The 23,415-nt window shown below is 45.5% G+C and overlaps 10 protein-coding genes across 10 annotated transcripts; 3 read left to right on the top strand and 7 right to left on the bottom strand.

Annotated features, from left to right (window-relative positions):
- Positions 1-2,430: 2,430 nt before the first annotated feature.
- LOC125760668 (trypsin-1-like) lies at positions 2,431-4,257 on the bottom strand. The gene is made up of 4 exons (XM_049421030.1): positions 3,677-4,257; positions 3,382-3,612; positions 3,199-3,302; positions 2,431-3,113 (listed from the first exon to the last, which is right to left on the bottom strand). Exons 1-4 carry the CDS (start codon positions 3,980-3,982, stop codon positions 2,921-2,923), a joined length of 834 nt encoding a protein of 277 aa, XP_049276987.1. The 5' UTR covers positions 3,983-4,257; the 3' UTR covers positions 2,431-2,920.
- Positions 4,258-4,500: 243 nt separating this feature from the next.
- On the bottom strand, positions 4,501-5,812 carry LOC125760667 (trypsin-3-like). Its single transcript, XM_049421029.1, has 3 exons — positions 5,014-5,812; positions 4,840-4,940; positions 4,501-4,779 (listed from the first exon to the last, which is right to left on the bottom strand). Exons 1-3 carry the CDS (start codon positions 5,575-5,577, stop codon positions 4,587-4,589), a joined length of 858 nt encoding a protein of 285 aa, XP_049276986.1. The 5' UTR covers positions 5,578-5,812; the 3' UTR covers positions 4,501-4,586.
- Positions 5,813-7,003: 1,191 nt separating this feature from the next.
- Positions 7,004-8,192, bottom strand: LOC125764881 (trypsin 3A1-like). The gene is made up of 3 exons (XM_049429527.1): positions 7,524-8,192; positions 7,340-7,440; positions 7,004-7,269 (listed from the first exon to the last, which is right to left on the bottom strand). The coding sequence occupies exons 1-3, from the start codon at positions 8,046-8,048 to the stop codon at positions 7,077-7,079; spliced, it is 819 nt and encodes a 272-aa protein (XP_049285484.1). The 5' UTR covers positions 8,049-8,192; the 3' UTR covers positions 7,004-7,076.
- Positions 8,193-8,712: 520 nt separating this feature from the next.
- LOC125766017 (trypsin 3A1-like) lies at positions 8,713-10,094 on the top strand. Its single transcript, XM_049431591.1, has 3 exons — positions 8,713-9,303; positions 9,386-9,729; positions 9,810-10,094. The coding sequence occupies exons 1-3, from the start codon at positions 8,998-9,000 to the stop codon at positions 10,000-10,002; spliced, it is 843 nt and encodes a 280-aa protein (XP_049287548.1). The 5' UTR covers positions 8,713-8,997; the 3' UTR covers positions 10,003-10,094.
- A 1,088-nt stretch (positions 10,095-11,182) lies between these two features.
- LOC125766456 (trypsin 3A1-like) lies at positions 11,183-12,654 on the bottom strand. Its single transcript, XM_049432429.1, has 3 exons — positions 12,174-12,654; positions 11,752-12,104; positions 11,183-11,670 (listed from the first exon to the last, which is right to left on the bottom strand). The coding sequence occupies exons 1-3, from the start codon at positions 12,453-12,455 to the stop codon at positions 11,463-11,465; spliced, it is 843 nt and encodes a 280-aa protein (XP_049288386.1). The 5' UTR covers positions 12,456-12,654; the 3' UTR covers positions 11,183-11,462.
- A 318-nt stretch (positions 12,655-12,972) lies between these two features.
- On the bottom strand, positions 12,973-14,496 carry LOC125766186 (trypsin alpha-3-like). The gene is made up of 3 exons (XM_049431909.1): positions 13,900-14,496; positions 13,503-13,840; positions 12,973-13,443 (listed from the first exon to the last, which is right to left on the bottom strand). Exons 1-3 carry the CDS (start codon positions 14,173-14,175, stop codon positions 13,245-13,247), a joined length of 813 nt encoding a protein of 270 aa, XP_049287866.1. The 5' UTR covers positions 14,176-14,496; the 3' UTR covers positions 12,973-13,244.
- Positions 14,497-15,223: 727 nt separating this feature from the next.
- Positions 15,224-16,296, top strand: LOC125766187 (trypsin alpha-3-like). Its single transcript, XM_049431910.1, has 3 exons — positions 15,224-15,538; positions 15,623-15,957; positions 16,038-16,296. The coding sequence occupies exons 1-3, from the start codon at positions 15,263-15,265 to the stop codon at positions 16,228-16,230; spliced, it is 804 nt and encodes a 267-aa protein (XP_049287867.1). The 5' UTR covers positions 15,224-15,262; the 3' UTR covers positions 16,231-16,296.
- Positions 16,297-16,480: 184 nt separating this feature from the next.
- Positions 16,481-18,085, top strand: LOC125766185 (trypsin-7-like). The gene is made up of 3 exons (XM_049431907.1): positions 16,481-16,883; positions 16,955-17,289; positions 17,353-18,085. The coding sequence occupies exons 1-3, from the start codon at positions 16,569-16,571 to the stop codon at positions 17,543-17,545; spliced, it is 843 nt and encodes a 280-aa protein (XP_049287864.1). The 5' UTR covers positions 16,481-16,568; the 3' UTR covers positions 17,546-18,085.
- Positions 18,084-20,947, bottom strand: LOC125764408 (transmembrane protease serine 9-like). Its single transcript, XM_049428618.1, has 7 exons — positions 20,594-20,947; positions 20,173-20,513; positions 19,915-20,104; positions 19,771-19,777; positions 18,849-19,132; positions 18,433-18,764; positions 18,084-18,363 (listed from the first exon to the last, which is right to left on the bottom strand). The coding sequence occupies exons 1-7, from the start codon at positions 20,834-20,836 to the stop codon at positions 18,165-18,167; spliced, it is 1,596 nt and encodes a 531-aa protein (XP_049284575.1). The 5' UTR covers positions 20,837-20,947; the 3' UTR covers positions 18,084-18,164.
- A 107-nt stretch (positions 20,948-21,054) lies between these two features.
- On the bottom strand, positions 21,055-23,144 carry LOC125766184 (glycerophosphodiester phosphodiesterase 1). Its single transcript, XM_049431906.1, has 4 exons — positions 22,292-23,144; positions 22,023-22,221; positions 21,772-21,956; positions 21,055-21,696 (listed from the first exon to the last, which is right to left on the bottom strand). Exons 1-4 carry the CDS (start codon positions 22,789-22,791, stop codon positions 21,534-21,536), a joined length of 1,047 nt encoding a protein of 348 aa, XP_049287863.1. The 5' UTR covers positions 22,792-23,144; the 3' UTR covers positions 21,055-21,533.
- Between the last annotated feature and the right edge of the window lie 271 nt (positions 23,145-23,415).

Below are 23,415 nucleotides of genomic sequence, written 5' to 3'. Positions count from 1 at the left end.
GAATGTATTAAAGTTAAAAATCAGAAATGTTTCTAAAACAGTCAATGTTTTCATTGTGGACATTGTCTTAGCTTCCAAATTTGCAACCAAGCATCTCTGTGTCAAATTATTAAAGCTTAAAAAATCGTTATTATCAAATTCGAAGCATCATTAATCTCGTTTGTCAGGAACACACACACACACACCTCAATTCCCTGGACATAAACACAAGCAGTAGCACAAGAGTGTTGTATTCGGTTTCCGAGTTTTTTCATCTGCAATGGTGAATAATTAAATCACAATTACCACACGCTTAGCTTAAACCCTTCTGTAAGCTTCCCTTTATGAGGTTTAAACTTCCACTTGGCAAGGTAAGCGAGATCGTTCCTCGGTAACAACAAGTTTTCTTCCAGTGCCGCTCATGCCGCTACCGGCCGCCATTCATTGGCCGCCATGGGGCAATAGTTCACCAACAGCATTCCGTAATTTCTCGCACCAACGCTGGTGACCAATGGTAACGGATTCTCCCTGGCGAGTAGTTAGCGGGTGCACCGACATTAGTATTCAACAAGCGTTGCCGAATCAGCTAAAGTACCTTGACCATACCACACCCGGCTTATCTTCACCGTGCAGGTGGGCTACAGGAAACGGCAAACGGCAAGCAGCGACTCTCGACTGTCCCTTTTGTGAAGTCGGGTTTTGATCCTTCTGCCATGGCCACTTGGTTACGGGTAATTATCAATTTGCAATCAAGGTGCTTTGGGTAGAGTCGTAAAATTAAATGACATTAGTATATCTCAACATGCGTGCGTGGTAATGCGGCAGTAAGGCTGAGAATCAAGCATGGCGACTCAGTTTGTGAAGTGTTGGTCTGTAGGTATGTGTTTGTGTTTTTTTAATAACTTATCCCACAATACGCGCGTTTTGAATTAAATTTAAAGCCACATTTTGATGACGAAGAACAGCAATAAATTGACGCATTGGAATTCCTGAAATATTTTCATTATTTGAACAAACTTTCTTGAAACTTTTTCACTATTGCTCATTAAAGTGTTCATTGATTCACTCACTCCGTAGCGCCACATCCTGGTTTGTGTAATGGATCGCGTAGCCCGCAGAGAGATAAGCGCATGCCTTGAAGGTTTCATTTATGAGGCACATTGTTACACGACATATCCGTTATTTGCTTGACGATGGCTACAGTACACCAACAACAATGTTTAATTAATGCATCAAATGTCAGAAGCGACGGCCGCGACTAGAATTCATCGCCCGAACCGTTGCGCTGCTCATAACCATGTCATCATTTTTAAACCCCCTTCCAACCAAACTAACCACAATCACGGCAAGGGGGTGGGGGGGCCAGGCTCCATGTCTATCCGGGTGAGATAATGTACATTTTCCACTTCATTTTCATCATGCACGGTACCATGCTGTTCAACACTCCCACGACGGTACACCCTTTGCCGTGGTTTGTTGCGATGTGTTTGGTGAAAAATATGAAAACTCTCATCCTACTGTTGCTGATGATGATGATACGGTCTCCTGCATCTGGTGTAGCCGTTTTACTGGCATGACATCCCCGATGGAAGCCTGCTTTTTTGTCACTCTCCGTGTCGCTTACAAGCTTTGCTATTCTAAACAAGGGGGCAAGCCGGGCGGGATGAAGACGAATTTTGATTTTTATTTTGTTGCATACGATTTTCTGGTGATGTGACCATCATACGCCTCGTTGGGCTTGTTCGTTAGCAATTCAAGCCCTGGTTACTGCTTGCTGAAGGCTACCACTAGACAAGCATTCAGCTTTGACGTTTGATATGCGATCCGGCATTCCAGCTGCGAACAACCGGTCCATCTCAGCCCGATCCATGGTGGACAGACACCTTACAGCAACTACACGCATACATAGAATTATGCTTTCTTTAAAAAATCTTCACCTAGACAACACTAAGCTGTTGGATGACGCGACTTATCGAACCACGTTCAGTTTATTTAAACTAACTAAAGGGCGTTGGATGAATGTTTTCTTTTTATACATAGTTCCAATTTCACCGACTGCATCACAGACTCTAACAACGATAGATTACAACTCAGATACAGCATAACTTCATCGAAATAAAACAGGAAATAGACCACCGAGCAACTGATCCATATTCATCTGCCGTAGTGGGCACCGTACCTACTTTAAGCCGATGATTCCATCACATTTTCCGGCATGGATTATCATACATCCCTTCCTGCATATTCTGTACACAAATACGAATAACGTCCTACGCCCAATCGTAGAGCTGGCCACACGTTCGACAACACTTCGGATTTTGATCATCATTTTTTGTGATGGTAGGTTCATATTTTTCTACTCCACTGCAAAACAACTGCAATATGTCACCAGTAGCATGCAGGATGAATATTCGGTTGATGTAACGAAACTGATGGACATTTTTACATTTCTACATTTTACATGATACAGCTGGTATCTACCATGATTGTATGATACATTCGCTTCGTTAAAACTAGAACTTCATTTTTGTTTTCATTTCTTAGGTTGTTTTTTTACCTTAGCTGACTTTCATGTTGTTTCGTAATTCGTTTTGTTGAATAAAAAACATTTTTTCTCCATTATTTCAAAATTTTCCCTCAACTGATTATCGTCAGCATGGCAGTTTTCATGCGAAAAGACAGCATGAAACTTTTACCATTGAAAGCTCCATTGTAAGCTCTTCAGATATCATACACATTAAAGCTTTCTGTAAAAGCGTTGTTAATATTCGAAATTTCGACCCAGCTGATATTACAGCAATGTAATCAAACCCCCAAAACAACCGCGAAACACAAACGAACGTCACACCAGGCGTGGTTTGTGCATCAACCACTGATAATGGTTATTCAATGTGGGGACACCTTTATTTTGCTTCATTCGTTCGTACATACACCATCAATCTCAGACGCCCGTCGTTGAGCTGATAAAGGTGCGAATAGCCGCGTTGCCCAGATTCGTGTAGATAGCAGCTAGAGGGCCACCGCATTTGGTCGATCCCCACGACACGATACCGATCTGGCGGCCACCGGAAACTAGCGGACCGCCACTGTCACCGTTGCACGAGTCCTTGCCCAACTCTCCGGCACAGATCATTCTGCAAAAGATGGTCGGGAGATGAAAAGCGAAATCGCCAGCTTACCTATCACTTGATAAGACCTATGCCTCGGTCCCGTACGCACTGTGGTGTCACCTGAACGCCGCTCCACTGATTCATGCAGTCAGTCTTATCTACGATGGGTATTTCCACTCCAGCCAGTGTCTGCGACTGTTTCGATTCCTCACTCTGCAAGGTGTGAGCAGTGGTATTGATCGCAAGACGTGCTATCTAACTATTGTGCTCTCCTGTTCCGCTCATGACCTACCTGGCGTCCCCATCCCGTTACGATAGCCCGGACACCCGCCATCGGTTCAAAACCCAGCGGCACCAGTCCAATGTATGCAATATCAGGTCCATGGAAGAAAGCGTCCACACGAATCACTGCTGCGTCGTTATCCATCGAGCTGGGATCGTACATCGGGTGAATGATGATACGAGATGCATTGTAGATACGGCCACCGATCGACTGGTTGCTGGTTCCGGCGCGTAGAGTGATCTTGAAGTGCAATCGTTTCATTCAATTCCAATTCCGTCATATATTTGAGCCAACGAATGCTTACTGTTTTGGGGTCCGGATCTGGATACAGGCAATGGGCAGCAGTGAGGGCCCAAACGCTCGATATGATCGATGCACCGCAGATGTGGTAGTCGTAATTGCGCAGCGACAGCTGGTAAGAGTGCATCTGGATGGTTACTGGTTCACCACCGACGATCTTCTTCAGCGAACCAATACTCCCGATCTGCTGACGATCGTCGATCTCCTGCGCACCGTCCGGCAGCATGCGTCGCTCGTATCGCTTGCTTTCTACATCGCTCGCACTGACCACGGCAACTGCCACCGCACAAATTACTAGAACAATTTTCATTACTGCACCACCGAACCTGACCGCTGCTATAAGACTTACGAGCCCCCACAGCCAGATATTTATAGGTCATGCACACCGGATGAGCGAGATGCATTTTTTTCGCTGATGCTCACCATACTGTCTACTCAATCATTGTACACCGGCTGTCTAACAGCGACTCCTGCCAATTTCTTTTGCTGACACTATCATACTGCAATCAGGCGCCTGTCACAGGAACAAGCCTCCGAATGCGAACTATACGCACATCGCAACATGCAACAACCACTACATGATTCCGTTCATTCCTGCCTCAGAGTAAACACACTGGTCAGTTTTGATAAAACATGTTTAGTGTGTCGAGTAGCACAGCTACAAACTGGACAAGCATGATATGCGATTAATGCAGTTACGTTGAAGCTCCCAACAGAAGTGTGTATGGTTTATAATGTTTTTTAGTGCTAAATTCCAAAAAATTGCAAGTCAGAGTAACTACATACAAACCGGTGTGAGTAGCTAAACAACGGTGGCAGTATATAGACACATATTATAGACATAACATAACACTCTCCGAATCCGAATATTATGTTTGCAATATTTAGTTTTATTCAAATTGTGTATCCAACGGTTAGACACCAGCAGTGTCCAGTATGAAGCTACGAATAGTGGGGAATGCAACTCGTGCGTATACGCCTGGCGGCGATCCAACACAGTTCGGGTCGCCCCAGGAAACAATTCCTATTTGATGACCTCCCACAACGAGTGGGCCGCCGCTATCAGCATTACACGCATCCCGTCCAGGTTCGCTGGCGCAAAGCATACTGAAAGAAAGGATAAACCATGAGGCATCTCTCATTCACCTAAAACCATTTCCAACTTACTCCGGAGTGACCCATCCAGCAGGCCAAGCTGAAGTACATTCCGCATCAGAAACAATCGGGATATCAACACGTTGTAGAATTATCGGCGAAACTCCAGCTCCCTTTAAAGAAAATGGATAAATGTTAGCTTTACTAGGAACCATTCCTCATTCTTTTTCTCTGCGCCATTCTTACATTGACACCCCATCCACTAACGACTGCGCGAGATCCTGGGGCGTGCGTTGTTCCGGATGGATCCAAAGCAACAGGAACAATGTTCGCTCCACTCAAGTCGATCATGGTACGCAGCACACACACGTCAAACTCCACCGTCCAGTCGTCATAGTTTGGATGGTTGATGATTTCCTCTACATCGAACATGACACCGCCGGCCGTGCGATCAGCAGTTCCTCCCAGAAGTTGCACGGAGCTTGGCGCTGGTAGCGGAAACGTACAGTGCGCTGCGGACAGAGCCCAGCGAGCAGCAATGATGGATGCTCCACAAAAGTGACCGTTAAAACGGCGGAGCGAAAGTTGATACGGATAGTCAGCAATATTTGCATCGACTCCTCCAACGATCCGGCCTAGATTTGGTGGTCGCTGGGTCAGACCCATGCTATGGTATGCACCGGGCATGTGGCGATGGGTGAATCTAAGCCATTGTTCTCCCTCGAAACTTGCAATAGCTGATGCAAAAAGCAAAATCAGACAGAAAAGCTGCTTCATCCTGAGGACTGTGAGGTGGTTACTATGGCACATGTCAACGGAAGAACTGTTTTTATACACCTTACGGGTATACGCTTAGACATTGCCAATCTTAATCGCTGCCACCAACAATCAAAACCATGATAATGATGTGCTATCACAGTATTTATCATATTCTGTTAATACATATTGGATTACAATATCCTCAGTATTTCCCGAAACAAATTTCCACTGTACATTCCCATCTTAAAGCGGTTGAAAAATGTTACCGAAAAAAACCCAAAATTTCCCTGTTATCAATGACATCATTTGGAACATCCAAGTTTACTCATGCATAAATGTTTTGTCCAACCTATTTCGAACTTCTGAGTAATAATTTTTGCAGCATAGTATGCGTTCTTACTTATGTAGGTCCTTATGTAGTAACAACGCCAATCTTTATACGCATACACAAAGACTATCCAAAGCCTATCCTGTCAAATTCTCCCTGTACAGAACTGAATTTCCAGTATTGCATATATAACATCCACGGTTGTAATTCCACAAAGAAGAATCATATTATAAGTACCAAGTACGCCATCTTTACGTGCCTTATTCAAACCGGTATTCGCAAGAGTATCTCACAACTCGACAGGACCGGGTATCAAATCCCATCCGGACCGAACCCCCATTCACAGGAGTGACTATCCTGCTACGGGTAAATAAAGTCAAGGAAAGCCCTCTTGGGGTTGTAATGAGCAAAAGAAGATTCGGTAGATTGCCCTATGAATATAGGACGTAGAATTCTGTGTCTCTAACAATAGTATCGATAGTAAATGTCCAAGCAAGAAGAAAGTATGTAAAATTAAAGGAGCGTTGAAAACAGTGTCTGAAGTGTCGTTGATTGTTTTTATAAAATGTCTTAGTTTTCAATCTTGCATGAACCGAGCCTCCTATACGTAGCATTGATTATCTCTCTAAATGCAGCGCAAGTGTTGCAATAGACACACCTTGACCGATAAGGGTTTTTGAGCCACCAAAAAAAATCATATCGATTATTCCGGCTCACGGTAAAATGGGTCAAAAATGTCATCACGTTAAGTATTAAACGATAGAGCAAGTTGAGCCGGGAAAATGACGACTCGTTGTCGTGTGGCCGGATGTTGGGAAGCTTTAATTTTCTTAATCGTTCTACGTAATCTTCAAATCAAAAATTAAAGTCATGGTACCCCTTGGTCAAGGACAAACTATATGGATATAGCGTTGTATTAGCTTCTGATAAGATCAAGGTCGTAAATAAAATCATAAATCAATAAATTGTGTCACTGTACCTAAATGTTGTTTACTCGCTCAAGATCTTGCATAAGGTTCTTGCATAAGGCTCAAGGCTGTGTAAGCTGTGTAAGCTCTTTGAAATAAATATCATTTTGTAGTTTGCAATGAAGGAGGCAATGCTCAGAGGCAACAATGCTGTTAGAGTGCTTTCTTTCTTGTTTTGCACTTTTGAAACTAATAACTTCATTTGTATATACAAAAAGGTCAAAACTTTATTCCTGATGCGTAGTCAACTTCCTTTAAACACCGGTAACCTGGTTGATCCAGTTGCGGATCAATGGGAAAGCGACACGAGCGAACACACCTGGGCTGGTTCCGACGCACAGACTATCGCCCCACGAAACAATACCAATCTGTTGTCCAGCAACGACCAGAGGGCCACCGCTGTCACCATTGCAAGCATCACGTCCAGGTTCGCTGGCGCAGATCATGCTGTAAGTAGAGTGTAAACCCGAAGCACTTAGTAACATTGATCATCCATAACCGGTGCTGAGATACTTACTCATCCGAAACCCATCCAGGATTCCACTGCGAGGCACACAGAGCCTGATCAACAACCGGAATGTCAATGCGTCGGAGCATGATCGGGAGAACTCGGTCATCCTGCAAAGGGGAAAAAAAGGAAAATAAAAGAGCTCGTTAAACTGCAACCTTCCATCCTGGGGTCATTCTGCCAGCAGACGTACATCGAGACCCCATCCGCTGAGAACAGCGCGGGAACCAGGGGCATGGCTTGCACCAACAGGATCCAAAGCGATCGGAGCAATGTTCACGCCAGCCAGGTCGACGGTGGTACGCAGAACACACACGTCGTTGCGCAGATTGAAGTCATCGTAGTTCGGGTGGTTGATGATCTCCTCGACGGTGAACACAACTCCTCCCTCCTGGCGGTTGGAGCTGCCGCCCTGCAGAGTGATAGCGGTCGGTGCCGGCGTTGGGAACGTGCAGTGAGCAGCGGACAGTGCCCACCGGGCTGCAATCACGGACGCACCACAGCTGTGCGAGGCACGGCGAAGGGACAGCTGGTACGGATAGTTGGCGATGTCGGCTTCAACTCCACCAACGATTCTACCCATGTACGGCGGACGAGCCGGCATTCCCTTGGTGTAGAACTCTCCCGGCATACGACGGTTGTACTGCAACCAAACCTCCTCGTCGGTCAAAGCCGCTACGGCGGCCACGCACAATGCCAACACTACGATCGCTTTCATGTTTGTCTTCCGAAATGAACTACTGCATGTGTGTACATTTTTTTCACTTTTATACCCAAAAACGCGCACCCAATCAGCTGGACCACGATAATAAATTCAACCAACATTTGCTGCTCCATTCACTATCAGTCTCTGATGCCATTATCTAGAAACCCATTACGTGCGATTAGCAGTTATCGGAAGTGATTAGCAAAAACAACGTCTCACGTTACCCAATGTATTTACCCATTGACTGTTACAAAACTCAGACCCAACATAAAAGCTCATCATAAATAAAAGCTTCTGCGGTAAGCTGAGCCAGCGATTTAAGCAACGTATCAAACATTATCGTCGCTGGTTCCAACCGACAGGGTCGGGTATCAAATCCCATCCGGCTACGAGTAAATCAAGTCACGGAAAGACAGGAATGAAAGCAGGCCAAAAACCTCTCCCAAATTTGTAGTGACACATAATAAGAAGAAGTTCTTTTTAATAATTGATTGCCACTCATTAACTAAATATGGCACTCTGGAAACTTTTCACTCGATCCTCCTGCTCATCATATTGTGACAGGTATCAACCTTTAGAACGTAGCCCGATAGTCAATCCTTGCTACGGAGAGACGGTTTCGAAACGGCGCCATTTACCACATACACCATTGGCCGTTCTCTTCATTAATCTCTTACATTTATCATGTCGAATAGACGATCCACGATGTAATCCTCTGTTCGGCTAAAATTGATCAAAATTGTTATTTTAAATTCTACACTCCCGCTAACGTATTTTTTGGGAAAAATAACAAAAATTCTATATAACGCGGAAGACTTGGAATATTTTCGTCACGTACGAGAAAAAAAAAACGCCATACAGCTGTTTCAATACACAATGTTTTCTGCCAACGAGACGACGGGCTCTATATGTTTCCTAACTCGCCGCTATTGCTCATCAGTTTAGTGTAGCGTTTCGAAAGATGGTGTCGTTCAAGATGGGATCAGCACTATTGCTGCTATCGCTTTGTGTCGCGGGAGTGTTGAGTAACGATGCGCAGGACGCATATACCTCCCGCCAAAGACGTGTCGAGATGGAGCCGGATAATGATAACAAAGAGAAGAAATTTAGCGGACGCATCGTCGGTGGTACGGAGTTGACGGAACCGTTACCATACCTGCTGTCGTTGCGTGAAGGTGGTTTCCACATCTGCGGAGCATCGATCATTTCTGCCACACATGCACTGTCTGCCGCCCACTGTCAAAGCCCACCATCCGATATTGACAGTGTTAGTAGCGCCCAGCGATGGTTTTGAAGCGGAAGGAAAGGTTTACTGATTTTGATCCACCTGTTTTGTCACTTCCTTACAGCTGACGCTTCTCGCTGGAGCTACTAAGCGGACTGGCGACGCTAATGGAATTGTGTTCCAGGTGACTAAAGTTGTCACCCACCCAGAATTCGCGCCGAAAACTTATCTCTTCGATGTGGCTATTCTAACCATCGCCACATCCTTCCTGGATCATCCCGGTCTTGAAATTATTCCTCTTGCTTCCGAACTGTACAATCTGCGTGTGAACAGCACCTCTACGGTAAGCGGTTGGGGTCTCACGGCTCAGGAATCCAATTTGGCACCAACACTGCGTACCGTCAACATTCCAATTACCAGCTTTTCCAAGTGTGTAGCCAAGTGGCGTCCGGTCCGGATAGTTAGGACGTAAGTGATCGCCGACGGGTTAAGTGTGATCGTGGTATGCGCGACGGTTCTCTAATACACCATCTTTGCAACCTTTGCAGTGCTATCTGTGCCGGTCATCCGGGTCGCGATTCGTGCAACGGAGACAGCGGTGGTCCGCTCGTACAGGATGGAGTACAAATTGGATTGGTTTCCTGGGGTGCTGATCGGTGCGGCAGCGATTATCCTGGAATCTACACTTACATAGGCAACAAGGAAATCCGCCAGTTCATTACAGAGAATAGCGGAGTGTAACTTACACTAACGCACGTTGATTGTAAAGATTGCAATAAAAAGTAGCGCCGTAACATGGATGTCCTTAGTCTTAAACTTTCAGTTCCAAATTTGTAGTCGTAATGACAATCTAAAAACGTGGCATTTTGGGTTCACCAGAAAGATACGCTTTCGTCACAAGTTGTTGTCTTGAAGTTAGCACTTTACAACTGTATAAACAGTGTGCAACGTGGAGTCTTCTTAACCCATTTATGTCTCGTACAGAAATGTCTGAATGTATTTTTCTTTATCTATCATATATACACGCAGTGACGGATTAATCTATAGGCGGAGTTGGTGGCCTCCAGAGGCCTCGCCGATATTAGGTCCTCTTCGGTCTTGGATTCCTCTCTGATTCCCGTCTTCCAAGGGCCTCGTAGCGAGGAATTCCAGGAATATTTAAATATATGAAAAGCTATGTAATACACAGCAACACATAAGCCGAGATGATGGATTCATCAAAGCACCTCCCCAGCTAATTCCAGGGGGCTTAAAATCAGTTACTTGAAGTTACTGATATCCTCAATTAAAGCCCCCTCCTCCCCCTTCCCCCTAGCAGCGTTGACACCTAAAAAAGCCACATTATTAGTGCGACATTCCGAACAGTTCCGGAGGCCCAAATAACTCCGGCGAGTTTTATCCGCCACTGCATATACGTAAAAGTTTTTGTCAATTAACAATATCTTTTGGTATTTTCATTGTATCTGTTTGCTACAAACTGGTACAATAAAAAACTTCACAATTGCTTGCTTAGTACAAAGCATTAGTTAAACAACTATCGTCGCTATTGTGCTGATACTAGGAAGGTGTGCTGCGGACATGTAAAACATTTTCGGAGATACAGATATGGCAGATGTTATGCCAATTGAGTAAACTGTTAATCAAACCTTCTCTTGTATAGCCGCAAACAACGAACATATCTTTACAAAAGAGTATAAACTTTGTAGATGTGTTAGATGTTCCTAATAGCTTTTTTTCATTTTTAGGTACAAATTATATTTTGAAATGTAGACAGACTGCTATATGAGTAAGGTTGCAATGTTTTATGGCGGATTTCTCCTGGGGGGGGGGGCTCTAATCGGACGCCCTAAGCGGGAATGTAATTGGGGCCCCGCGAACTATTTGGATTGAGAAAATAGATCTGATTTTATACACTGGCGAGCACGGAAGCACCGCTTCTGCTTAGTCCACTTGCCGTTAAACTCGACACTGAACACGCTTCAATATCTATGGAAAGATTATGTGTTTTATCATACACAGAAAGATTGGTTTGTATTTGTGCTGAGTCTGCTGAATTAAGTGCTAGTAAACGTTAATGCTAATGTTAGTGCAATTATGCACGGAACGATTGTGTAATGCTTGTTAAAAGTACAAAGAATAGTTTTTCCATTCCATGTTACAATTGTCTATATTGTATTAGATTCATTGTCCTTCAGCTAATTTCAAGATTCGCCATTTTGAGTCGTAATGTATTGGCTTATAAAGCTGGCCACATCCCTTGCTGTTAAGCTAGTGTACACGCCCGGGTACGAGCTTCCACATTGATAAGCGCCCCAAGACACTATTCCGTAAAGTTTATCGTTACACACCAATGGGCCACCGCTATCACCGTTGCAAGCGTCTCGCCGTAGTTCTCCAGCGCAGATCATCCTAAAATGGCAAAACAATATATATGTAAACCCTATAGAGCAACAGCAACTAATACAGAATGTTTGACAGAAAGTAACTTACGAATTAGTAACAGCCAACGGACTCCACTTTCGGCGACATTCGGTGTACGGCACTAGCGGAATTCGTACTACACGAAGAATCTCCGGCAGATTGCCAACATACATATTGGTAATCCCCCAACCGGACACCGAACAATAGACGGGATTGAAATTGGACGAAAATATCGGTGCAGAATGCATAGCAATCGGAGTGACATTTTCAAATCCAGCGAATGTCCCTTCGATGCGTATCAAAGCGACATCGTTATGGTACGTATTTGGATTAAAGCCGGGATGCACGATGATGTCTTTGACTTCAAATATCACCCCTCCTGCGTCTTCCGTACGATTAGCAGAGCCTCCCAGCAAGGTGATCTAAAATGGGACGATCAAATTCGAAACAAACGTATGCCAGCTAGGAACAGTACAACTTTTACCACATACAAACTCGGGATCAGGATTGGATGAAAAACAGTGGGCTGCAGTGATAGCAAAGGACGAATCGATCACGGACGCTCCGCAGATGTGATGATCAAACCGACGCACCGACAGCTGAAAGGGCACATCACCAATGTTGGCCTCTATTCCACCGATAATTCGTCCCGATATTTGTGGTTCATTTCGAATGTTTCGCCGCACCTGCACTGAACGCCATAGCTCTATCTGGCTACTATCCGCAAATGTACCGGTTACGCATAAAAGTAACGCTACTACTAATAACTCCATGTTATGCGTATACAGGAGCTGTCACCAAAGCACTGGGTGAACTGATTATGCGTGTACGTACGGCCGAGTTGGATGGGACAAAAAAGACTAAAACCATGCGACATTTTTTCACGAAGTTAAATCACCAACAACTGTGCAAACTTTTGCAGCGAGGACGTAGGTAGGTTCAAGCAATAAGAAAATATTCACGCCCGTACCACTACTAAGTAGGTTTTGTGTTACATTTTTAGTCTTTTGATCCTTTTGATTATTCAAATTCATCACTAGATCTTTAATGCTGCACAATGCATACTTGCATACTACGTAGTGCATAGTACTTTAAATTCAGACTGCGTTACACACACACACATGAGCTATCACAGATAGGCCAACATGACAAAATGTTGTAATGTCAGAATTGGGGAGCTCACTAATAGAGTCGATCATGGTTATACCAAAGAGACTTAAATTGTGTTATGAAAATATCACACTCATTATCATTATCATTATGAAAGATACACTCAGCAGAAATTGTTTGTAATGTAACTACAGCGGAGTTAAAATATGCTTTATTGGTTGCCAAAAAATCTTCGAATGGAATTCTATTATCAACATTTACAGAGTATGTATCTAGCATTACCTCAACCGACCCATCTCAGCTTCGGATGGTTTCGGTATTTCCACTTCCTTCCACTCCAGTTCTTTCATTGCTCATTTCCCATAATGTGATACACTCATATGCAATCGAAACACTGGTAAGCATAGTTCAAAACATATGTTTTCTTAGGGTCTTACTCGCAGTCATTCACATCAAACATATTGCGCCAAAAAGCTTTGAATCCCTGCGGAAGCTATGTTGGCATAAACTCCCGGGTATTCGCTGCCACATGAAGCAGAACCCCAAGACACCATGCCGACAAGGATGAAATAATTGTTGTTGGGTACCACCAGTGCCCCACCGCTATCACCCGTACAGGCGTCCTTTCCCTTTGAACCGGCGCACAACATACTGAAGAGAGAGTACAAATCGTTAGCTGCCCATTAGACTAACCTCGCCGTACGACTTACTTTTCCGTGATCGCCGCTGCAGTCCATAACGATTCACAAGTGCTTGTACTGACGATGGGGATTGCTACGGCACGCAGTGAAGGGGACAAAGCTCCTCCGGACGATGTGCGGCCCCACCCGGTGACGGTAGGCAAGACCCGATCGGGGATGGTATAACCAGCAGAGGCCAATGGAATAGTGGCAATGTTAGTGTTCGGTGTAAATGGAGTCTTTACCATCAGCACGGCCACGTCGAAATCGAACGTGTCTGGATCGTAGTCGGGATGAATGTAGTTGTTGGTTACCGTGAACACTTTACCACCGGTCGTGCGGCTAGTACTACCGCCATAAATGGTTACCTGCGAAAGAAGTCATGCGGTGATCTTGCAAGGAAAGCGGGATAACACATACTACTTACTCCGGTTAAAGATTTAAACGAGTACGTACAATGCGCACTTGTTGCTGCGTAGTAAGTCGAAATCACTGACACCGAGCAGATGTGATTAGAATATCGTCGCAAAGACGCTACGAACGGATACCTGGCGATGGTCACTGTTGAACCACCAACAATACGTCCCTTCTGCAGTTTATTCTCCACGTCGAAGAAAAAATCGAAAAAACTTCTTCTCGTGTCCTGTCCAACCGACAGCCCAACCAGACACAGCAAACCCAAGAACAAGAACGCCACCCGCATCTTACCTACTCTAGATCTGTAGACTCTAGATACAACTGATTTCGTAAGACAAGCTGCACGCGGCAAAAGGCTTCACGCATTGCCGTCATCCAAAGGCAACCATTTACGGCAGACATCGGGATCAGCTGAGTAAACGCGCGATGGAGATGCTACCCGAAAAGGTGAGATTCGGTGCAATACGTGGTAATAATTTGCCATACCCTGCGGTTCTAGCGACTAGTAGAATTTTGCGCTTGCCAAACCAAACGCGCACTGCCTGTACGCACATGTATCTCTCTGCGCGATCAGTTCCTGATCAAGTTAGTATATTTTTGGTTTGGTCTAAACTTTTGAGGTAAACGAAAACAACGACGAATGTGTGTAACATACGATCTACCAAATAAATGATATTGAAACATTCTGATAAGAACCGGCAAAATATACCTTTTCACTTCCAATCATGTACAGACGACAATGACAAATGATACTATCGCGTACATCGCGTTTTCCTTGTGTGAAAAACATTTCCAACGTTTAGATCTTACTGATATCGATCGTACATGTTTTGGAAAGGAATGATGTTTGAGGAAATGAATGCGTTATAACTAATGCACAATGTACCAAAATAAAATTAGCTGCACTCACTTGAAAAAGGAGAAATTTTGCAGTTCATTTTGGTGATATGACGTCAAAATGACTTCACTGTCGTTGCACCTATGTACTGTGAGGTAGCAAATCTATCTATCTGCAGCACGCTTTGGGGCCGTTTTACGACGTTTCCAAAATATTCCCGAGGTTGTAAATCCGTGACGAGGTGAGATTTCCCCGCATATATCACCTGTCTAAGGCCATTTTGCCATCGATAAGAGATCCGGTGCAAAGTGAGACTGTTTTATCTTACCCCGCGACCTAATGCCTGGAATTACCCGATTTTATTGATTTTCGCATCGTTATCACAATCGATCGATTAACTTGCTCGCCGCGATCAGATTGCCAGTCGGTACATGGTGAACATGGAACGGCACGGTATGATAAACGAGTTCGTATAAAAGCTACCGTTCAGTGGCCGGGTAGACGTATTAGTTTCGGTCCCCAGAACGAGTTAACCATGAAGGCCTTCATCCTGCTGTCGCTATTCGTTGCCGGCGCTTTGGCTGGCGTCGAGGAGAGCCTATGGCTGTCCAAGCAGATCCGCATCGATGCTGGCACCAGCGCTGAGTACAATGGCCGCATCGTCGGTGGTTCCACCGTCCCGATCAGCCAGTTCCCGTACCAGCTGTCGCTGCGCCAGAACGGAAACCACATCTGCGGCGCCTCGGTTATCTCCGCCACCTGGGCTCTGTCCGCTGCTCACTGTACCTTCCCGATGCCAAGTGCCAACTCCGTAAGTTTCAACCCTAGCCAGTGTCCTGTGCTTATCCACTTCGGCCACTACTTCATGCACACCTTTGCTCCTCTCTATATGTAGATCACTTTCCGCGGTGGAAGTGAGAGCCGCACCGCCGGTGGTACCATCTTCCAGGCTGCCCAGATCATCAACCACCCGCAATACAACAGCAACAACTTGAACAACGATGTGTGCGTCATCCGTATCACCACCTCGTTCGTCGGAGCCAACATTGCCACGGTCCGTCTGGTTGCCAGCGGAACCAACTTTGCTGCCGGTACCAACAGCGTCGTCTCTGGATGGGGTCTGACCTCTCCCGGAGGAAGTCTGCCAGTTAACCTACACGCCGTCAACATCCCGGTCGTTGCTCAGGCTACCTGCAGCTCGCAGTGGGGAACTGGACGCATCACTGCCGCGTAAGTACCCTTTGAATTAATTTTGTCAAGCTTTGAATGGCCCAACTAATCCGAGCTTCGTTGGTATCCATCCCCTGCAGCATGGTGTGCGCTGGTGTGCAAGGCCGCGACTCCTGCAACGGTGACAGCGGTGGCCCACTGGTCACTGGTGGACAGCAGTTCGGTGTTGTCTCGTGGGGTGCCGTGCAGTGTGGTGGACCGCTCCCAGGAGTGTACGCCAACGTTGGTAATGCCGCCATCCGCAGCTTCATCAACCAGCACACCGGAGTTTAAGCATTCGCTTCAGTTTATGATATAGGAAAGAAGAACGGAAAATTAAAAAAAAAAACTAACGCAGTACTTACCCTGTAGCCGGCTATCGATTCGGAAGCATATGATGACATCGTGGTCGTATCTGACTCGCGTTTCAATTATCACTTACGCCGAAGTAATGATTCATGGCGTCCTCTAATGGTCAGCATCCGGAACACCACTTCAACGCTTCTGCGCTTCTGCGCTATCTAATCATTTGATTAGTGTCGGCCACCGATCAGAAATAGGCCATCCCAACGCTACACCTGATACAGGTGTCCTTAGTCTAGCTCCTACCGTACGGTGAAAAACATTTCAATATGGTGCCATACCTCCGGTTCATCTCGTTCTTAACAGTCTGCATCTGCTTAGTGCACGGCTCCGACATCGACGTGTGGAAGATTTACAATTATCGACAGCCTGGTGGAGGCGCTAAAAATCTAACCCCGATCGATACGCTAAATGCGGCTAGAAATGCTAAAATCGTTGGTGGAAGAGATGCCAACATAGAAAATTTTCCGTACCAGTTGTCTTTGCGACGGAGCGGAGTGCATGCATGTGGAGCATCGGTGATCGCTCTAAGATGGGCGCTTTCCGCCGCACACTGTACCTATCCGCAACCGCAAATGAATGAGGTAAGTTGACCCGTTGGTCTTACAGGATCATCCGAAAGGAGTATGTCTCAAACTCGTCTCGGGTTCCGCAGATGACGCTGCGAGCAGGGAGTTCCAATCGATTGTCTGGTGGCACTATCATTAGCGTTACTCAGATCATCAACCATCCGCGATTCAGCGAATACACCATCGAGTACGATGTCAGTCTGTTACAATCAGGAACAGACATTATGGGACAATTCATCGCACCATTGTCGTTACCGCCGGCAACTAGTGGATTCGCTCCAGGAACGGGCGCTAATGTTACCGGGTGGGGTCTTCAATCTGTCCCAAACTCACTACCCGTGCAGCTGCAAGTTGTCGAAGTGGCCTTGATCGCCTTGGATCAGTGTCGCAGTAGCTGGCCCGTCGAGTGGATAACGGAAGAGTGAGTACAATCGTGCTGTTGTCTACAGATAGAGGATCTACAGTAACACGATTTATCCTACAGTATGCTTTGTGCTGGTCAACCCGGTCGTGATACGTGTGGCGGTGACAGTGGCGGTCCGCTGGTCATTAATGGCTACCAGATGGGCATCGCTTCCTGGGGAGTTTCCGATTGCTCCGGCAACTTACCATCGGTGTTCGCTAGCGTTGCCCACCCCGCCATCAGAAGCTTCATTCAGGAACATTCGGGTGTTTAGACCTGAGATCCAATAATGGACTACACGAACTTCCCCGTCAATCAACTACGCTTGGTCCGTTGCTGTTTCCAAAAGTATAACCAACTTCTAGCACATTGCCATCGTCTCTCAGCTCTTATCACACGTTGTGATAAAAAAATAACATGGCTGAGGGGAAGCCCGCCAAAATCATCTACCTTTGGGGCCACACGCGACGGCACCTATTGCATCGCAGTTTGCTACGGTATCAGGTACAATGATAAATCTGTTGTGTCTTATCTGCTACTCTTTGCGGCAATAAAGTTTCCCATCCCTACTCCCTACAGTGCCCAAATAGTAGATTGCTTCCAAAACTAACCGAAATTGAGCCACCATAGGAATGGAGGAGAAGTAGATGAAAGTACTCGCGGCAACAGTCTCTTTAATAGCTGATACCAGAATAAGCAACAATTGCGAACAGTAAGCTCATTAAGATATAACCATCTTCCGGTTGGTAGCGAGACACAATACCGTTGCCAAACTTGTGCTAGTAGACTAGGAAATTAAAAATGGCCACAAATTGTGCAGTATCTAAATGAGTAGTTATTTCCCTATTTTCGTAAGGTGGATTTTTATTTCAAAAGCTCCCGAGAAAGTTTCCTCACACGTTAGTGTGTACCTTAATAAAGGCACGTACTTCATCGTTCCGCAGAGATGTGTATATGCCCGGAAGGTTCAGGGCACAGACATTGGTGCCCCACGACACTATTCCTATTTGATATCCATTCAGTACTAGTGGTCCGCCACTGTCGCCATGGCAGACGTCTTTTCCAATTTCGCCTCCACCGGCACATATCATGCTGTAAACGAGTGTCACCTAATTATCCTGATCGCAATTAGCTGCCCATAACAGAACTAAACAATCTTACCGATCGGTGTAGTTTTCTATCCAGGAGGACCAGCAAAACTGCTGCTGTTGCACGTAGACTGCAAGCGATTGCAGTATCAGCGGTGTGTATCCGTCATCGTTCGCTGTGCCCCAACCGGACACGACGGCAGCCGAGGGAATCGGATACATTGTGTTGGTGTTTGCCAGACTAACTGCACGTATCGGATCGATAAAGAAGCTTTCGGTCACATGTATCACGGCCGCATCGTAATCCAGTGTCTCGCGAACAAACTTTGGATGCAGTAAATATTGATCGGCAAGGAATATGTATCCACCGGCCAAACGATGTGGAGTTCCGCCCCGGAGCGTAATCTGAGGAATCGAACCGGAAAACACGCTCACTTAAAGGCCAACCACAACGGGTGCGAGTATACGGGTTTTCTCTATAGCACTTACGGCGGACGCGTACAATGCCTCGTCCAGACAGTGTGCCGCACTCAATGCCCATCGTTCGGCAATCACCGAAGCACCACAAACGTGCGTTCCCTCAAGGCGCAACGATAGCTGATAGGGAAAGTTTTCTATCGAAACACTCTCGCCTCCGTAGATGAACGGCGTCGGTACGTTTAATGGCCTAGCCGGTCGCTCATACTCCAACGTTTGATTCCTAGGCCACAGGTCATACTTTCTCAGCAATCGGAACAGCGCGGGCTGCCGGGAATAGTAGTACTTGTGTTGATCTGCAAGCGATCGTAACAACCGAAAAACAAACAGTCAGCGAACGGTTTGCGGCCAGCAGTTTGCCGATACTCTAATCGTTCCAGTTACCGATGGTCATACACAGCACTCCACCTATCAGTAAGGCCAGCAGTAATTGCTGGCGCATTTTCGGTCACGACTCTCTAACCTACAGCGTGCTCTTTCAAACTCAAATCTTACGATCCTCACGTCCGATCATTCACGACTTAATGGAAGCAATCGTGGAACGTGATGAGACTTATAAGAAACAACTGACTAAAATTGGGGGTTTATCTATCACGCGTTACGGTAAACAGAAGATACCGTGTGCTGGCCAGTTTATCTTGTGGATGCTGAGGACAGGCCCGCCACAGCTGTCCCGATAACACTTCCTCACAGGTCATGGTACACCCAGCTATTCGAGGGTAATGTCCCGCCCATGTCACCAACCAAGCACATGGAGCTGTGGAGGTTTCTATCTCCAGCCAGCATTCAGTTCTCGGCGGCAAACAATCCCGCCGCAACGCAACGTCACAACAAAGCGCCGGCATAAATTTGCGCTTATCATCGTCGTGCACTTATTGTTAAGTGCAAAAAAAACGAGATACACATTTTCCATCATGTCTGGGTAACCGTCTACCGAGCCTCTTTTCGGATGTGTAACGTGATATGTAGGTTGTACCAAACATCAATGAAATTAACTGGCACACGGGATTCCGTTTTGTGGGAAAGGCAATTGTAATGTGGCTTCATATTCATCAACTCAGAATCGTCGTTGCTGGACATTGTTGATCTGCCGTGTAATAAAATCCCTCACACTTTTGTTGGACAGGCGCGTGTAAACAGCCGGTGCGATCCCTCCACACTCGTTGATGATGAACGATACAACTCCTACTTGACGCTGCTGGTACACCAATGGACCTCCGCTATCTCCGACGCAGATGGAACTACCAACGTTTCCGGCACAAAGCATGCTACAAAAAAGGAGAAAACTCTTTTAAATTTCTAAATGTTCTACAACATAATAACGAGTGCATAAAACCTTTCTGTTGTGTTAACGTAATTTTGAGTCTGAATGGTGCACTCTTTCGTGGTCAAAATTTTAACTTGCGTCGCGCGCAGATTCCGAACAGCGTTGCCATTCGTTTGCGTTGCACCCCAGCCGGAAACGGTTCCTATAGCACCGGTTGGCAGTGTTCCTCCACTGGTTCCTAGTTGAATGAGACCAATGTTAGGTTTTCCCGCGAATGTCCCAACGATCCGAAGAAGGCACACATCGAAGTTTAGATTCCGAACATCGTATTCAGGGTGGATGAAAAGTCGGTCCACAGTAAACACTATGCCACCGAAATCATTGGTCGAACTTCCTCCGCGTATGGTAAGCTTTAGAGAGGTGAAGTGAAGTGAAGTCATACCTTTATTGAGAATCATTCCTGAGCGCACTCAAGCTGCGAAACACTTACATTCGATACGTTGACTCCGGTGCAACAATGACCAGCAGTTAATGCAAATCGGGTGGACATTACCGAAGCTCCACAAATGTGGTAACCATCGTGTAGCAATGATAGTTGATACGGAAAGTCTCGGATATCTACCTGTCTTCCGCCAACAATGCGACCAGTGGCAAGTGGTTTAGTATCCTCGATCGCTAACGATACTTCGCTTAAAGCGATCGTTAGAAACGTTAGCAATATCCGTTGCACCATCGCACATCACTGTATCGGATCGCACATTAAAAGATTTCATTTTTGCAGATATACTGATTTATATCGAGATTCTCTACGCAACGCACACGCAGACATCATAATCCGGCCAGCTGTGCAATGTGTGCTAATAGTGTCATTCACTCGGCGGTCCTTCTCAAGGTTAGCAAATATAGCACACATATTATCATAACCGAATACAGGTAACAAACATGAGCATATATGTGAACCGTACTACGTTGTACCGTACGCGCACAGTTTATTTCGACACATTCAGTATTACAGTTTTGATTCTGGTACGCGCATCATCACGCTGATGAGGCTAAAACCAAACTAAGATCGATTTTTGAAATGCATTTGACTACGGATGTGTCTCAATCACATCTCATACCAGCTAATACTTGGCCGTAAGTTGTGTTAGAACAGAGATACCTGAGACTAAATAAATAAATACGCCAACGAGGCTTCATCTATGGCTGCCTACTTTAAAGTGGGTCGATTCGCTTTGCAAATGTGCTTTAAAGCCGGTAATAAAACTAAACATGCGTTACGCAGCACACTGCTCCGCGTGCTAAACGTAAAGCTAAACGCAAGAAGACTATATAACTTGACTCAAGACACAAACACGCATACATTTCGCTTAAATTAAGTGTTCTTAGCCCCGTTCGAATGGCCGTCGTACAACGACGCGTGACTATTATTACTTTCGTTTGGGTTTGAATATTAGCTGCGGTTCGGAACGGAGCGAATCCGTGAGATAGAGCGTTTTGGTCACCTGCTGAAAGTAGCGCTTTTCGTTCGGGGAATTTATTGTGTAAACAATAGGCCGAACACCGACGTTCTTCCACAGTGTTGAGATTTGTCTGCAAAGTGTCGAAGAAGCAATCAGGTCAGATTGGTCACGAATGGGATCCCTAATGGCATGCGCGCATACTTACGCATTAAACTCATCCTTATGGATAAAGACTAGACTAACACCGATCACGGGTGCTATTATGTTTCGATAGATGGCACCTACAATGGATAGCAGTATCGTGGAGGTATTCAGATAGCGTGGCAGTATCGTAAAGCAGGACCTTTCCATCCAGAGCCCGCAAACCAGATCTGGGCAGTGCTGGCGAAGCTGAAACATAGGAGCAATACGCGGTGTTATCAAAAGCTTCTCTCGTGGCTCATCTTTGCTACCTACCTGATAGATTGCCGATGGTGCAGAGCAGCAGAAAACGATCCGTTTCGTAAAAATAGGACACTTTGAAGCCGTTTCGCGTACTATCTCCAACAGCGTAGAGTTTATTTGGGAGGCCAGCAGAAATACGGTCACTTCTGATGATTCCAACAGCTTCAACAGTCTCTCGAACGTTAGCACCTTTTCCGGCTGGAACAGTTGGCTGTGGGAGCACATGGAATGATTAAAAAATTGAACCCTTTTATGCACGCCAATAACAATGGCTTCCTTACCCCAGTGGATGGTGTTCGCTTATGTTAAAATTATCGAAGAAACCAAAGTTCAGCTTCTGCATCGGTTCATTTACGTTCGCTTTCTCGAGTGTCGATCTATGAAGTATGATCGCTTTTCCATCGCTGGTAATGCCGAGATCTAACAGTATCTTTTGACACCTTTGCGACAGACACTGATTGATTGCCGCGAGTGAATTTTCCGGCGCATCAAATGCCCCACCCCGATTGACGATTGGCCAGAACAGTGCCTCATTGCCGTCCGTTTGCTTTTCGTTTTTGGTCAGCATGGACAGCACCACATCGTCGGCGGGAGATTTTAGCTTCACAAACTTCGACCCGATGCAGACCAGGAAGAGAAGCAACATCAACCAAGGAATACCGACGGAGGCAAAGTTGCAACATAGCCATAAGGTATTCACGATGAAGGTGCAGCATGCCGCAAGGAACCAAAACAATTGATAAAGCATTTTACACACTTTCAAGATTGTCGCGAAATACATGGAACGAATGTCGGGAACGTTTTCATCCAAATCGGGGATGTTTTCTTCAGAAACTCGTATCGTCGTTCGCTGTTTGCGGAAAAGGAAAATCTCTTCCTCACTACATTTTCGTAATTCGTAACATTTTTTTTTCGAGCGAGCCTATGTGTCTGCCTCTTAATCCACAAACTGTGTTATTCTTATTCGATTGCACTAGCCAAATTGCTAATTTTACTGCAGCTATCGAAAATCAAAGAGAAAAACAAATGTTTACTCTTCGTTTTGTTTTCTTTTGTTTGATCACAAACATAACAGAGCCTGTCGTGAAAACTGTTTTGACAATAGCCGTACCCTAGAGTGAAAATACGCTTTCCGCAATTTGATTTTCGCGGCTTTTTCCTCCTGCATACGAATATCAGATAGGTTTTTTACGCATTATTCGACATGCTCTCCCTCGTATTTATCATTTACTCGTCGTTTGCATTGATACTTACAAAATATTTCTGTAATTTTCCTTCTGAATTTCGAACACTGCCGCGAATTTCATTTCCGACATTTCGAATAGCTATTTTCGACACTCTTCCGACAGATTTTTTTTTCTTTGTTTCTCGACGCTCGCTCTCTGAAGCAAAGGTTAGCTCATCA

This window comes from Anopheles funestus, chromosome 2RL, assembly GCF_943734845.2.
Source record: "Anopheles funestus chromosome 2RL, idAnoFuneDA-416_04, whole genome shotgun sequence".
NCBI classification, from domain to species: domain Eukaryota; kingdom Metazoa; phylum Arthropoda; class Insecta; order Diptera; family Culicidae; genus Anopheles; species Anopheles funestus.
The sequence above is the reverse complement of the archived record's forward strand: the minus strand, read 5'-3'. Positions and strand labels throughout refer to the sequence as shown.

What these genes read in the sequence shown, in the direction of transcription:
- LOC125764408 (XM_049428618.1), bottom strand. Translation starts at nt 20,836, where the DNA reads ATGGTGCAACGGATATTGCTAACGTTTCTAACGATCGCTTTAAGCGAA. An exon ending in CCGGAGTCAACGTATCGAAT is followed by an intron (nt 20,514 to 20,593) that starts GTAAGTGTTTCG and finishes ACCTCTCTAAAG; the next exon opens with CTTACCATACGCGGAGGAAG. An exon ending in AGGCATTGTACGCGTCCGCC is followed by an intron (nt 18,765 to 18,848) that starts GTAAGTGCTATA and finishes TCGATTCCTCAG; the next exon opens with ATTACGCTCCGGGGCGGAAC.
- LOC125766456 (XM_049432429.1), bottom strand. Translation starts at nt 12,455, where the DNA reads ATGGAGTTATTAGTAGTAGCGTTACTTTTATGCGTAACCGGTACATTT. An exon ending in CCAATCCTGATCCCGAGTTT is followed by an intron (nt 12,105 to 12,173) that starts GTATGTGGTAAA and finishes GTCCCATTTTAG; the next exon opens with ATCACCTTGCTGGGAGGCTC. An exon ending in CCGTTGGCTGTTACTAATTC is followed by an intron (nt 11,671 to 11,751) that starts GTAAGTTACTTT and finishes TTGCCATTTTAG; the next exon opens with GATGATCTGCGCTGGAGAAC.
- LOC125766185 (XM_049431907.1), top strand. Translation starts at nt 16,569, where the DNA reads ATGGTGCCATACCTCCGGTTCATCTCGTTCTTAACAGTCTGCATCTGC. An exon ending in CGCAACCGCAAATGAATGAG is followed by an intron (nt 16,884 to 16,954) that starts GTAAGTTGACCC and finishes CGGGTTCCGCAG; the next exon opens with ATGACGCTGCGAGCAGGGAG. An exon ending in GTCGAGTGGATAACGGAAGA is followed by an intron (nt 17,290 to 17,352) that starts GTGAGTACAATC and finishes TTTATCCTACAG; the next exon opens with TATGCTTTGTGCTGGTCAAC.
- LOC125766184 (XM_049431906.1), bottom strand. Translation starts at nt 22,791, where the DNA reads ATGTATTTCGCGACAATCTTGAAAGTGTGTAAAATGCTTTATCAATTG. An exon ending in AGCGAACACCATCCACTGGG is followed by an intron (nt 22,222 to 22,291) that starts GTAAGGAAGCCA and finishes GTGCTCCCACAG; the next exon opens with CCAACTGTTCCAGCCGGAAA. An exon ending in CACCATCGGCAATCTATCAG is followed by an intron (nt 21,957 to 22,022) that starts GTAGGTAGCAAA and finishes CCTATGTTTCAG; the next exon opens with CTTCGCCAGCACTGCCCAGA.
- LOC125766017 (XM_049431591.1), top strand. Translation starts at nt 8,998, where the DNA reads ATGGTGTCGTTCAAGATGGGATCAGCACTATTGCTGCTATCGCTTTGT. An exon ending in CACCATCCGATATTGACAGT is followed by an intron (nt 9,304 to 9,385) that starts GTTAGTAGCGCC and finishes ACTTCCTTACAG; the next exon opens with CTGACGCTTCTCGCTGGAGC. An exon ending in CCGGTCCGGATAGTTAGGAC is followed by an intron (nt 9,730 to 9,809) that starts GTAAGTGATCGC and finishes CAACCTTTGCAG; the next exon opens with TGCTATCTGTGCCGGTCATC.
- LOC125766187 (XM_049431910.1), top strand. Translation starts at nt 15,263, where the DNA reads ATGAAGGCCTTCATCCTGCTGTCGCTATTCGTTGCCGGCGCTTTGGCT. An exon ending in CGATGCCAAGTGCCAACTCC is followed by an intron (nt 15,539 to 15,622) that starts GTAAGTTTCAAC and finishes CTCTATATGTAG; the next exon opens with ATCACTTTCCGCGGTGGAAG. An exon ending in ACTGGACGCATCACTGCCGC is followed by an intron (nt 15,958 to 16,037) that starts GTAAGTACCCTT and finishes CATCCCCTGCAG; the next exon opens with CATGGTGTGCGCTGGTGTGC.
- LOC125764881 (XM_049429527.1), bottom strand. Translation starts at nt 8,048, where the DNA reads ATGAAAGCGATCGTAGTGTTGGCATTGTGCGTGGCCGCCGTAGCGGCT. An exon ending in TCAGCGGATGGGGTCTCGAT is followed by an intron (nt 7,441 to 7,523) that starts GTACGTCTGCTG and finishes TCCCCTTTGCAG; the next exon opens with GATGACCGAGTTCTCCCGAT. An exon ending in CCTGGATGGGTTTCGGATGA is followed by an intron (nt 7,270 to 7,339) that starts GTAAGTATCTCA and finishes CTCTACTTACAG; the next exon opens with CATGATCTGCGCCAGCGAAC.
- LOC125766186 (XM_049431909.1), bottom strand. Translation starts at nt 14,175, where the DNA reads ATGCGGGTGGCGTTCTTGTTCTTGGGTTTGCTGTGTCTGGTTGGGCTG. An exon ending in CGTTTAAATCTTTAACCGGA is followed by an intron (nt 13,841 to 13,899) that starts GTAAGTAGTATG and finishes CTTCTTTCGCAG; the next exon opens with GTAACCATTTATGGCGGTAG. An exon ending in GCAGCGGCGATCACGGAAAA is followed by an intron (nt 13,444 to 13,502) that starts GTAAGTCGTACG and finishes CTCTCTCTTCAG; the next exon opens with TATGTTGTGCGCCGGTTCAA.
- LOC125760667 (XM_049421029.1), bottom strand. Translation starts at nt 5,577, where the DNA reads ATGTGCCATAGTAACCACCTCACAGTCCTCAGGATGAAGCAGCTTTTC. An exon ending in TTAGTGGATGGGGTGTCAAT is followed by an intron (nt 4,941 to 5,013) that starts GTAAGAATGGCG and finishes TTTTCTTTAAAG; the next exon opens with GGAGCTGGAGTTTCGCCGAT. An exon ending in GCTGGATGGGTCACTCCGGA is followed by an intron (nt 4,780 to 4,839) that starts GTAAGTTGGAAA and finishes CCTTTCTTTCAG; the next exon opens with TATGCTTTGCGCCAGCGAAC.
- LOC125760668 (XM_049421030.1), bottom strand. Translation starts at nt 3,982, where the DNA reads ATGAAAATTGTTCTAGTAATTTGTGCGGTGGCAGTTGCCGTGGTCAGT. An exon ending in CAGATCCGGACCCCAAAACA is followed by an intron (nt 3,613 to 3,676) that starts GTAAGCATTCGT and finishes TTGCACTTCAAG; the next exon opens with ATCACTCTACGCGCCGGAAC. An exon ending in GGCGTTCAGGTGACACCACA is followed by an intron (nt 3,114 to 3,198) that starts GTGCGTACGGGA and finishes CATCTTTTGCAG; the next exon opens with AATGATCTGTGCCGGAGAGT.